The sequence below is a fragment of the Tursiops truncatus genome, chromosome 11, assembly GCF_011762595.2.
Source record: "Tursiops truncatus isolate mTurTru1 chromosome 11, mTurTru1.mat.Y, whole genome shotgun sequence".
NCBI classification, from domain to species: Eukaryota; Metazoa; Chordata; class Mammalia; order Artiodactyla; family Delphinidae; genus Tursiops; species Tursiops truncatus.
In genome coordinates this window covers 95,743,976-95,756,244 of record NC_047044.1, presented here as the reverse complement: position 1 = coordinate 95,756,244, position 12,269 = coordinate 95,743,976, and the positions used below count along the sequence as shown (strand labels likewise).

General features: G+C 51.0%; 1 protein-coding gene across 1 annotated transcript; it reads right to left on the bottom strand.

Annotated features, from left to right (window-relative positions):
- Window positions 1–181: 181 nt before the first annotated feature.
- C1RL (complement C1r subcomponent like) lies at window positions 182–12,269 on the bottom strand. Its single transcript, XM_033867073.2, has 6 exons — window positions 12,121–12,269; window positions 11,264–11,540; window positions 6,145–6,331; window positions 4,580–4,705; window positions 4,380–4,454; window positions 182–2,223 (listed from the first exon to the last, which is right to left on the bottom strand). The coding sequence occupies exons 1-6, from the start codon at window positions 12,186–12,188 to the stop codon at window positions 1,385–1,387; spliced, it is 1,572 nt and encodes a 523-aa protein (XP_033722964.1). The 5' UTR covers window positions 12,189–12,269; the 3' UTR covers window positions 182–1,384.

The window sequence follows — 12,269 nt, the reverse complement described above, 5'->3', positions numbered from 1 at the left end:
AGCCCGTGCTTAGCAAAAAGAGAAGCCACCTCAATGAGAAGCCCGTGCACTGCAATAAAGAGTAGCCCCCACTCGCCACAACTAGAGAAAGCCCGCGTGCAACAACGAAGACCCAACGCAGCCAAAAATAAATAAATAAATTTTAAAAAATTAAAGAAATAAGACAAATAAAACTAATATATACTCATTAAATAAAATTTAGTGGAACGTAGGGGAAAACAACACAGCCAAAATTATACCACTAAAAAACCCTCAGATTAATATTTTGAGTATTCTGTACTATGTATAGGTTTAAAAAATTGAAGAAACCACATGTATGTATAACTTTGAATCCTGCTATTTTCTCAAAGATAAATGTAACCTTTAACCATATAGCTAACTCGACCTTGAAGTCTAGCAAATTCGTTCTCTTCTGTTTTATGTATCTGTCTTCTATTTCCAGTTGAACAATTGTTTTTTATTTGTGTCTTTTTATGTTCTCCATTTGAACAACTGTATTTTACTTGTGTCTTTTACCGTGACATCAAGTCCTTACTAAAAATTAAAGAGTTGGTCTTTTCAGGGAGAGCAGTGTGCTTGATGTTGGGGACATGGCCCAGGGTGTCCAGCAGCTCTGGGGGTGCCTGCAGGACCGTCCAGCCCAGGGCTGGGCTCACCGAGGTGTCTGCAGGAGTGCGGCCAGCAGGAAAGTGTGAGCCAGCTGCTGTCAGCTTCACCGAGGCAGGAATTCCCAGGAGGGAGAATCTAAAAGGATGCGGGGATTGGGGAGTGGGCGATACAGTAGGTCTTGAGGACACCTGAGAGCCGTCGAGGTGTACTGGAAAGGACATGCCTTCGCCGTCCTGTATCAGCTGTGGGGTTTGGAAGAGTCCCTTCATCTCCCTGAGCTTCAGTTTCCTCCTTGGTAAAACGTGGATAATAACTCATCCTTTGCAAAGCTGGTGTGAGGAGTCGGTGAAGTAACACACGGGAAGCGCCTGATAGAAGAAGATACAGAACAACGTAGAGCTGTGACTATAATTGCAGCCAAGGAGTTGTGCGAGGTGAAGCCAAGACTATGTGACTCTTTGAAGGTCGATCACAGGGGCTTTGAAGAGTTTCAGAAATGAACTGAGACTACTTTCCCACACTGCACTTGAACAGGAGGATGAGGAGACTGTCTCTCGGGAGAGAGACGCCGTGTCCCGGGGGATGAAGTTCAAAGCGGAAACTCGAGGAGACGTGTGGGTGTAGCGAGGAGACGTGTGGGTGTAGCGCGCAAACCCTCAGGAGGGTGGAGGGTGAGAAGGGGGCTGAGGGACGCGGAGGATTTCTATGGCTCAGTGGTTTGCTGCAGCTGTGACCTGAATAGGAATCTCTGTTCCCACCGCCCCACGCCCAGGGTTTAGTCCTCAACCCAACCCTCTCCCGTCTGGGCTCCACGGTGGGTGCCCCTGCTCAGCACCCCGGGGTCATCCTTCCCGCCCATCACTCCTCTGATCCAGTCCACGTAGTTGAGCACTTTGGTGTAGAAGCCGTACCCCTCACCACACCCAATGCCCCAGGATACGATGCCCGTGGCCACCCAGCGACGGGCACGATCGTCCCACACCACGTAGGCACCACCACTGTCCCCCTGGCAGACACTCTGCGGCCGCGTGCTGTCCCCGGCGCAGAACATGCCGCCGGAGAACACCTCGGTCCTCCGCTTCTCTCGGAGCCAGGCCTCGCAAGCCGCCCTCGGGGCCACGGGCACCTGGGAGTATTTCAGCTCCGTGGTCAACCAGCCGTTCTCCACGCCAAAGCCACTGACGTAGCCCGCCAGGCCCGGGCGGTACAGGGCCTTGCGGTCGGGCAGGCAGACCGGGAGGAGGTGGGGGCCCAGCGGGACACTGTGCCGCAGCTCCAGGAGGGCGATGTCCCCGTGGAAGTTGTGGGTCTGGTCCGGGCGGTAGTCTGGGTGCACGACCACGCGGCGCACCGGGTGGCCGCCCAGCTCCAGCAGCTCGTCGATGTTCGTGTGGCCCAGGAACACCTCCGCGCGCCGGCTCTTCCCGAGGAAGATACCGTCCTTGGGGTAGATGGTGTGGGCGGCGGTGAGGATCCACCTGTCGCCCAGCAGGGCCCCGCCGCCTCGGCCGTAGATGCTGGTCAAGGCCTGCCAGGGGAAGTTGCCCAGCTCAGCTCTGGAGGCACCAACGGGCTCCCTGTTCTGGGCGATGGGGATGACCGGCCGTCCGCAGACTGGGAGACAGGAGGGGTAAAGTGAAAAACCAGCCGCTGCATCTGGAAGCCTACTTCTGTGAAGTGCTTTCTCCTGCCTCCTCAGCCATTTTAAAGCCACTTTTTAATTTTTATTTATTTATTTTTTTTGCCGCACCGCGAGGCATGCAGGATCTTAGTTCCCCAACCAGGGATGCAACCGGTGCCCCCTACAGTGGAAATGCGGAGTCTTAACCACAGGACCGCCAGGGAAGTCCTAAGCCACTTTTTTAGACTCTTGGTGGGACCTTCTTTGAGCAAAATCGTGCAGCAAGCAGTTTGTCTTCAGTGTCTCCTGTCCTTGTTTCTGGGTCATTTCTCCATTTTTTTAAAAAATAAATTTGTTTATTTATTTATTTTTGGCTGCACTGGGTCTTTGTTGCTGTGCACAGGCTTTTCTCTAGTTGTGGCGAGCTGGGGCTACCCTTGAGGTGCACAGGCTTCTCATTGCGGTGGCTTCTCTTGTTGTGGAGCACAGGCTCTAGGCGCGCGGGCTTCAGTAGTTGTGGCACACAGGCTCAGTAGTTGTGGCTTGTGGGCTCTAGAGCGCAGGCTCAGTAGTTGTGGCACATGGGCCTAGCTGCTCCACAGCACGTGGGATCCTCCTGGACCAGGGCTCAAAACTCGTGTCCCCTGCATTGGCAGGTAGACTCCCAACCACTGAGCCACCAGGGAAGTCCCATTTCTCCATTTTTAACATCTCCCCCTCCCAAAGCACTATGTCAGGCTCCGCCCCTAGAGCTTTCTGTGACTCAGGAGTAAAATCTGAGAAATGTACTCAGATTGGGTTAGAAAGGCATATTTGACTCAAAAAACTGGGTTTCAAAAATGGTGGACCTGAGGGAATTCCCTGGCAGTCCAGTGGTTAGGACTCTGTGCTTTCACTGCCGAGAGTGCTGGTTCCATCCCTGGTGGGGGAACTACAGTCCCACAGGCCGCTAGGCTGGGCCAAAATATTAAGAAAACCAACCCTCCCCCCAAAGAACCCCAAAATGGTGGACCTGAACCCTCCTCTATTGCTGGTGGGCATGTAAAATGGTGCAGTCACTGTGGAAAACAGTGTGGCAGTTCCTCAAAAAGTTAAACACAGAGTTAGGGTGTGAACCAACAATTCCACTCCTAGGTCTATACTCAAGAGACCTGAAGACGTGTTCAAACAGAAACTTGTACATGAATGCTCACCGCGGCAATATTCATAAAAGGCAAAAAGTGAAAACAACCTAAATGTCTATCAATCTGTGAATGGATAAACAAAATGTGGTCTATCTGTACAGTGGAATTCTATTCAGCCATGAAAAGGAATAGAGTACTGGGACTTCCCTGGCGGTACAGTGGTTAAGACTCCCTGCTTCCACTGCAAGGGGTGCAGGTTTGATTCGTGCTTGGGGAACTAAGATGCAACATGCTGGACAGCTCGGCCGAAAAATGAAAAGAAAAGAAAAGGAATGGAGAACGGATACATGCTACAACGTGGATGAACCTTGAAAACATTACGCTAAACGAAAGAAGCCAGGCGCAAAAGGCTATTATATGATTCCATTGACATAAAATGTCCAGAATAAATGCACAGAGATAGAAAGTAGGTAGTGGTTGCCAGGAGGTAGGAGAAGGGAGAGCTGGAGTTTCTTTTTGGGGTGATGAAAATGCTCTAGAATAAGTAGTAATGGTTGCACAACATGGTGAATACACTAAAAGTTACTGAATTGTACACTTTGCAAGAGTGATTTTTATGTTATATGAATTTTATCTCCAAAAATTTTTTAAAAAAAATGCTGGGCCTTCTGGCGCTGTGGCATTAAGGTAGGGAAATATTTTGGGGACAGAGAGCCTCTCTGTGTATCGTTAAAGCAGACCATGTCAAAAGAGGGTTTTCTCTTATTTTAACTCATCTGTCCCTCTGATTAGCTTCCTTCTGGCTTTTCGTTTCCCAGTTATCCCTTGATCCTCGAAGGAGAAGGGATGAGCTCCTTCCTTCTCCTTTTCTGGGCCTTCTTGGTTCCCCTTTTCTGCCTCACTTTCTGCCTTCACCTCCCCCTTCCTATTCTACGGCTGTCCTGTGCCCTTAGACAGGCCCTGTGCAACAGCTGAGGCTTGTCTGGGAGGTGGCCAACGTCATGGTGCCACAGGTCCCCACTTACCAGGCACACAGCGAGGAACCTCCTCCCTTTCTTGTGTCTGCTTCCAGGGCACCTGGGCGGTGCAGGTGAGTGTCCCTGGGAGTGAAATGAGGGAGGCACAGAACAGGCTCAGAATTGGGAGGAGGGGCTGAAAGAGGCTTCAGACCTCCTGGGGGGAGTGAGGCAGGTAGGAGCTGGTTCTTCGGCAGGTGGGGACTTACCTATGGGCATAGCCTGATAATAGGGCTCCTGGCAGTGGCTCTGGATCTCAGTGGAGTTGTCTCCAGGTGTGTTCATGGCCTCAGGGTCCCCACTGGCCTGGCTGATGGGCTGACTATGATTCATACCTAAAGGGAAACAGAGGTCAATAGGACAGAGAACAGAACTGCAAACTGGCAACCCAGGGACTGATTCTGGTCCATGGCCATATTTAGTTTGACCTGCACAGTCTTTTTTAAATTAAAAAAAACCTTTTTTTGGCCGCATGGCTTGCAGGACCTTAGTTCCCCAACTAGGGACTGAACCTGGGCCCTCGGCAGTGAACGCGCCGAGTCCTAACCACTGGACCATCAGGGAATTCCCAGCACAGTTTTCTTCTTTTTTTATTATTTGAATTATTTTTCACTGCAGATTGTTAATGCTATAAAAGTTTAAAAGTAACTGTGAAATTAGGGTATGGGAAACAGGCATTTTCATATATGGTTAGTGGGACTGTAAATTAGCAAAACTTTTGTAGGGAAATTTAGCAATATCAAAATTAAAATTGCGAATGTTTTTCACTTTTTTATTTCTAAGAATTTATCCTCATATATGTGCTCAAAGATGTATATATGGGTTTCCCTGGTGGCGCAGTGGTTGTGAGTCTGCCTGCCAATGCAGGGGACACGGGTTCGTGCCCCGGACCGGGAAGATCCCATATGCCGCGGAGCAGCTGGGCCCGTGAGCCATGGCTGCTGAGCCTGCGCGTCCGGAGCCTGTGCTCCGCAACGGCGTCCGGAGCCTGTGCTCCGCAACGGGAGAGGCCACAACAGTGAGAGGCCCGTGTACCGCAAAAACAAAAACAAAAAAAAAAAAAAAGAATTAGGCAATGTTAACCACATGTATATGGGATGAGCTTTAAGATATATCATTGAAGCAGTTCCCTGTCAGTCCAGTGGTTGGGACTCAGCGCTTTCACCACCGGGGCCTGGGTTTGATCCCTGATTGGGGAACTAAGACCCCAGAAGCTGCACAGCACGGCCAAAAAAAAAAAAAAAAAAAAAAAATCATTGAATGAAAAATGGCAAATTTAAAACATTGTGACTATTAGCAACACACACGCCCACAATATTTACATTTGAGTGGCCTGGAATGTCTTTGGAAGAATACCCAGGAAATAGAGAACAGAGTCATTTCTGGACAGAATAGCCAGGGATTAGGGGCCAGAGGTTAGAGGAAGATTATTTTTTTGAAAATTTTACTGTGGGCATGTATTATCTTTCAAAAAACCTGGGGTTACCATTTGAAAATCTGGCATTTCACTTAAAAATCTGAATTTTTGGCTCCTCTTGAAAAACGAGATGATCTGCAAGTGCTGGGCCTGTTAATATGCAGGGAGACAAGAGCTGGAGCTGAGCTGGGTGCCCCTGTGACTGGGCTGCTCACCAGCAGGGCGGGCCGGGCAGCAAGGGGCTGAGCCCAGGTGTCCCGAGCCCCCAGCCTCAGCTTCCACTTGTCACTTCAAGATACCAGGGGCCAGGGCTATGGGCAGGGGCTTCCCTCCCTGCACCCCAAGGGGTTCACTCACCCACGGCTTGGTAGAGGGCCAGGAAGCCCTTGTGGAGGCCCGGGGTTCTGTCCTCAGAGGCCGGTGAACGGAAGGTCAGCCGCAAACTGTTCCCTGAGGACACAAATTCCCTCTGACCAGGGGGGCTGCCCAGCAGGGAGCCCTGCTGCCCACAGAACCGGCTGGGATCCATTCCACTGGCTGTGATCTGAAAGGGGAGGGGGGGCAGGCAGGCGTGGGGTGAATCTGCACCACAGGTGGTCACAGGGTCATGCCGCAGCCTGGACCCCCAGCCCCGCCTTGGAGGTCTACGTACCGCTGGGGCTCAGAAACCGCACCACCCCACGGAGCCTTCCTCAAGTTGCTTCCTGCTCCATTACTGGCTCCCAGGTTTCTTCCATCCATGACCAGATACCTAGCAGATTTCTTTAGCCTGCCATGCTTATCTCATACAGCCCACAATATTTCAAGAATTGAAATAGAAACTTATAATAACTGGATTATAAGTTCTAAGAAGGCAGGAACTACACCTATTTTGCTCCCCACTGAGTCCCTGATGCTCAACCTGGTACCTACAGCATCACAGCTTTGAATCAATGAATATGCAGACGTAAGTCCCTCCCGTCCAGCTTCTTCCACCTCCATCACATTTCACTTCTCTGAGTAACTTCCTGTGGCCAACATCTGAGAAGCGAGAAGACCCTCTGCACAGACTGAGCCCCTGGGGTTCCTGGCCTTCCCTGTTGTCCTTCTTTTGGAGTGTCTCTCCTCTTACCCCACCAACTATAAATGAAGCCCCCGCAAGGTATGGAATCTAAGGACACAAAATGTACACGGTGTGTTTACACTGTCTACTGTTGCCTAAATCAAAACCCTGCTCAAATGCCTTTCTATGGGGTCCCCAACCCAAGGAAGGGCACCTTGGAAGGAGTTCCCCTGGCCACCGCTTCATGTTTAATCTCTCTCCCGGGCATACAGCTCACTGCTCAGCTCATTTTATTGCTGATGTTCATATTGATCCACATATCCTGGGTTCTTGCTGGCTCTCCATTCCTTCATTCTCCCCAGATCTTAGTCTCTTCTCCTATAAAATGGTCTGTGGAGGCCCCTTCCAGCCAGGACACCCCTGTGTCCCAGGGCAGCTCTCCAGTTTCTGCAGAAAAGCAGCGGGGAAAGTGACACCAAATACCTGCTCATTCAGAAACCACTGTGTTGTGTGTCCTACACGCACGACAAGCTTGGGTTTCACTCATTCTTTCCTTTATTCCTTTGACAAACAGCTGTTTATTATGTTCTGTGTGGGAGATGCTGTGCTAGGTGCTGGGGATACACCTGTGTATACAACTGTGTGAATTAAGACACAGTTCTGCTACCAAGGAGACCAGAATCTGGCTGAGGGTTCTGACGGGCAAAACATGAGCTAGGTTACAGTGTGTTGAATTCTGCATTCGAGATGTGTGTGCGTGCGTGCGTGCGTGTGTGTGTGTGTGTGTGTGCGTGTGTGTGATTTACTCTGGAAGCAGGAAGGAGGGAACAATCCTATCCCTGAGCTCGAACTCCGTCAGTGACAAGGGAAGAGTCAGGCTGGGATTAAAATGATTCAAGGCTAAGGAGAACAGGGCACTGTAGGTGTTCGACAGACATAGGCTGAGTTGAATAAAGTGTAGTCCCGACGTCAGCTAAATCTGAAGAAATAAATACATGCATTTATCTCCTCTCCCACCTCAAATCCCACTAATAGGACAGCAGAGGGATAAAAATGGATATGTTATCAAGGACAAAAAGGTGAGGGGAGGTGATAGCTGCTGAGAGATGCCCACAACGTTTGCAAGGTGGAGTGGAGATGGACACATGTAACCTGAGTCTTGGGCTGGGGCAACAGAAAGCAGCAGGTTCTGATCACAGATCTCTGGGAGGTGTCAGAACCGGCGTAAGCAGGAGACGGGAGGATTCCTCTGAAGAAACCGGCTGTCACCAGAGAACACCCTTCTGCTGTGGATGTGCAGGAGGCCCCCAGCAGTACATCTGGGTCACCTCGTGGATAACCCGATTTTCAAACCTGTCGTCTGACAGATTTCAGCTGTCCACACAGAGCATCCAAGAGCGTTCTGCACGTCACTCTTAAATATGAATGGACAGCCAAGGATTATCACACATTGCGGGAAAGTCTCCAACATGAAAAGCACAGGCCAGAACAAATGAACGGTACAAAGGAACTTGGTGAAGAAGACAGAATACAGGGAGCAGAGAAATGTTTTTTTTTAATATCTTTTTTTTGTGTGTGGTACGTGGGCCTCTCAGTGTTGTGGCCTCTCCCGTTGCGGAGCACAGGCTCTGGACGCGCAGGCTCAGCGGCCATGGCTCACGGGCCCAACCGCTCCGCGGCATGTGGGATCTTCCCGGACCGGGGCAAGAACCCGTGTCCCCTGCATCAGCAGGTGGACTCTCCACCACTGCGCCACCAGGGAAGCCTGAGAAATGTTTTAAAATAATTCCAATAGAGGGAAAAGAGTAGATATTGCCTCTACGAAACAAGAACAAGATTCTACAAAAAGGCACGTTTAGATAATTAGAATGAACCTTTAGACATGAAAAAATGTTAGCAGAAAAAAAAATCATTAAAAAGTTGGGATTTACAATGAGATCTCCCACAAAGTGGAACAAAAAGACAAAGAGATGGAAAACAGAACAGAATGGATAACAAAACTGGATAATCTGTCCAGAACCTAACAACAGTGAAATTATAGAAGTTCCAGAAGGAGAAAATAAAGTAGATGTCTGGAAATGATTTAAAAATTAATACAAGAACTTTCTCAAATTGAAGGGTCTTGATTAAGAGAGTCTCTGGATTAAAAGAACCCTGTACAGGGGCTTCCCTGGTGGCACAGTGGTTGAGAGTCCGCCTGCCGATGCAGGGGACATGGGTTCGTGCCCCGATCTGGGAGGATCCCACATGCCGCGGAGCGGCTGGGCCCGTGAGCCATGGCCGCTGAGCCTGTGCATCCGGAGCCTGTGCTCCGCAACGGGAGAGACCACAGCAGTGAGAGGCCCGCGTACCGCAAAAAAAAAAAAAAAAAAAAAGAACCCTGTACAATGAGTACAGAATGACCTGACCTGCATCAAGGCACATCCTGATGAAAGTTCAGAATGCTGGTAATAAGGAAAATATGCTGAAAGTTCTAGAGAGAAAACACTAAGGCTCAGGAGTTCTAACAACACTAGGGCTAGAAGACCGTGTCATTAAAATTCTGAGAGAAAATGACTTCTAACCTAGAATGTAACCCAGATAAACTATCCACCAAGTATGAGGGGAGAACTAAGACATTCAGGGCTATCTAAGTTCCTCTAAAATGTGTTCCCTCATTCCCTTTCTGGAGGAGAATGTGCTCCTCCAAAAGGAGAGAGTAAACCAAGAAAGAGAAGGAGATGAGAGTCACTTCCAACACAGGACAAGTAAAGGAAATCTCCGGAAGGTGGGAAAAGGGAACTCCTCGACAAGTGAAGGCTTAGAAAGCAAAGAGACTGAAGAAATAAGTCATGGGGACGTCACCCCAGGTGGGATGGGGTGGAATGTCACCAACGCAAAGGAGGACCGAGAGACTGAGATTCGTACTCGAAGATGTCGAGAGATTTACTCTCCTGGCTGAGAGTTTGGGGGAGGTTGGTTACAGAGAGAACTCAGCAAACTAAAAATCAAACAAAAAAACCCCAAACCCCCAAAACACTATGTAGTTATTGACTGCTGGGAAATCCAAAAGCTGGAGAAAGGAAATTGTACACCAAGTGCACAGATGTGAGTACTTCAAAGTCATAATGATGTAAAAAATGAATATAGTTTTAACTAAAAACGATAATAGAGGTAAACTGAGAGGATGGGGGAGGGGAAACGTGGGTGGCGAAGGTCGAAGAGAGATAAAGCTAAGTCCTCATCTTTTAGAGCTGGAAGTTAATAGAGAAATTATTTATACTTCTGAACATAAACACCAGATGAAACAGCTACATGAATCATAAATGACTGCCCTGGGGAGCAGCAATGGGGGCAGGGGGAGGAGGCTGGAGATGATAAGCCTTGGCGTACTCTGATTTTTTTTTTAAAAATTATGCACATGTATTATTTGGGTAGAAATAAAATTTTTTTTTTTTTTTTTTTTTGGCGGTATGCGGGCCTCTCACTGCTGTGGCCTCTCCCGTTGCGGAGCACAGGCTCCGGACGCGCAGGCTCAGCGGCCATGGCTCACGGGCCCAGCCGCTCCGCGGCATGTGGGATCTTCCCAGACCGGGGCACAAACCCGTGTCCCCTGCGTCGGCAGGCGGACTTTCAACCACTGCGCCACCAGGGAAGCCCGATAGAAATAAAATTTAAACCAAAAGATAATGTAGGGACTTCCCTGGTGGCACAGTGGTTAAGAATCCGCCTGCGATGCAGGGGACATGGGTTCGAGCCCTGGTCCGGGAAGATTCCACACGCTGTGGAGCAACTAGGCCCGTGCGCCACAACTACTGAGCCTGTGCTCTAGAGCCCGCGAGCCACAACTACTGCAGCCCGCGCGCCTACAGCCCGTGCTTCACAACAAGAGAAGCCACTGCAACGAGAAGCCCGCGCACCGCAACGAGGAGTAGCCCCCGCTCGCTGCAACTAGAGAAAGCCCTCGCGTGGAAACGAAGACCCAAAAATAAATTAAAAAAAAAAAGATAACGTAAAGTACTATTTTTAAAGTGTCCTTATTCTGAATAATGCCCTTGTCATATGTGAGGTTTTGCCACAGCGCCTCTAAGGGAAACTCATAGTCACCTAATCTTTTATTATATTTACGTCCAGCTTCCTAGCCTGACAGAGCAGGCACTCAACATACTTGATGATGGATTTTTAATGACTGATGTGTGAGTTCCTGCTTTTGACTCTAGGGATTCGCAGTATTTGTGTGTCCCTTTATGAGACTTCCAAAGGCAGGGCCAGACCTGCTGCCCTGTCCTCGTCTATGGGGCCCAGACGGCAGGGGGCACAGGTCGGCACAGGGCCTCCGGTGGGAGGCTGTGCGCTGGGTACACCTGGCCTCCCAGGTAAGCCTCGCGCTTCGGGGCCGGCTGCCCCTGGGCTCCAGGCCGAGAGGCTCCCTCCACGGAGGCCCTCCCAGCTCACCGAGACGTAGTCCCGGTCACAGTCCGGGGACGGCTCCAGGTCGAAGTCCTGGAAGACGAGCCTCACGGCAAAGCCCTCTGGAGCCTCGATGTCCGTGGAGCTCTCTTGGCCTTTGACATACGGTTCCGGGTACCCGGGGGACATCAGCTTCTGGGGCAGCGGCTGGGCCAAGAGCACGGAGCCCTGCGTGGGGCAAGCCTGGAGGACTCCCCAGAGGAACAGCCACCACCTGGGAGTGGGCGAGGGCGGATGGGACCACATGGCTGTGGCCTGGAGCCTGCGGAGATACGAACGCAGCAGGCAGTGCTGAGGGCTGAGAGGCCTGGGAAAGGCTCAGCAGCGGCGGCCTCAGCCCTTGATGCCTGGGCACCTCTGGCCACTCGCTTATTGCCCCCCCCCCGTCACCCCAATTCCTTCAGCCTCCTGGTCAGCCCGCGCTAGGAAGGTGAGTTTTCCACCATTGCCCACCTCCCTGGAGAGTCTCCTCCCCACAGGGGCTGCCTTCTGCTTCAGCCAGACTCCCCTGGGGTCTGAGGGAGCGACAGGAGTACAAGTGAGGGCCATTTATTTTATTTTATTTTTCTGGCCACATGGCATGTGGGGTCTTAGTTCCCTGACTAGGCATCAAAGGCACCCCCTGCAGTGGGAGCACCGAGTGTTAACCGCTCGACCGCCAGGGAAGCCCCAGGGACATTTAAAGGTGACGGGGGTCTTGTCTGGAGCGTTGAGTCTGAGCACCCCGGGGAGGGCTGCTGGAGGCCGTGTGTGTATTCATCCGCCCCTGGGTCCCCTCCCGCATGCCCACCCTCCTCCTCCGCAGCCTCCCCAGCCTCTCCAGCCTCTCCAGGCACACTCACGTGTTGCCTGGGCAGCGAGTGGAATGGGGCTTCCCCAGAGACAGTTCCCCTGCTCTGAGTCCGGGCATCTGGAAGCCGACATCTGAGCCCTGAGGGGACCTGGCCCAGGCCAGGGAACAGGAAGTGGGGCTGGAGGAGGCCCTGCGGGG

Coding starts and splice junctions, on each gene's coding strand:
- C1RL (XM_033867073.2), bottom strand. CDS start 12,188: ATGCCCGGACTCAGAGCAGGGGAACTGTCTCTGGGGAAGCCCCATTCC. Junction 11,541..12,120: donor ACTCGCTGCCCAGGCAACAC/GTGAGTGTGCCT, acceptor GTATCTCCGCAG/GCTCCAGGCCACAGCCATGT. Junction 6,332..11,263: donor GTGACCGGGACTACGTCTCG/GTGAGCTGGGAG, acceptor CTCCCCTTTCAG/ATCACAGCCAGTGGAATGGA.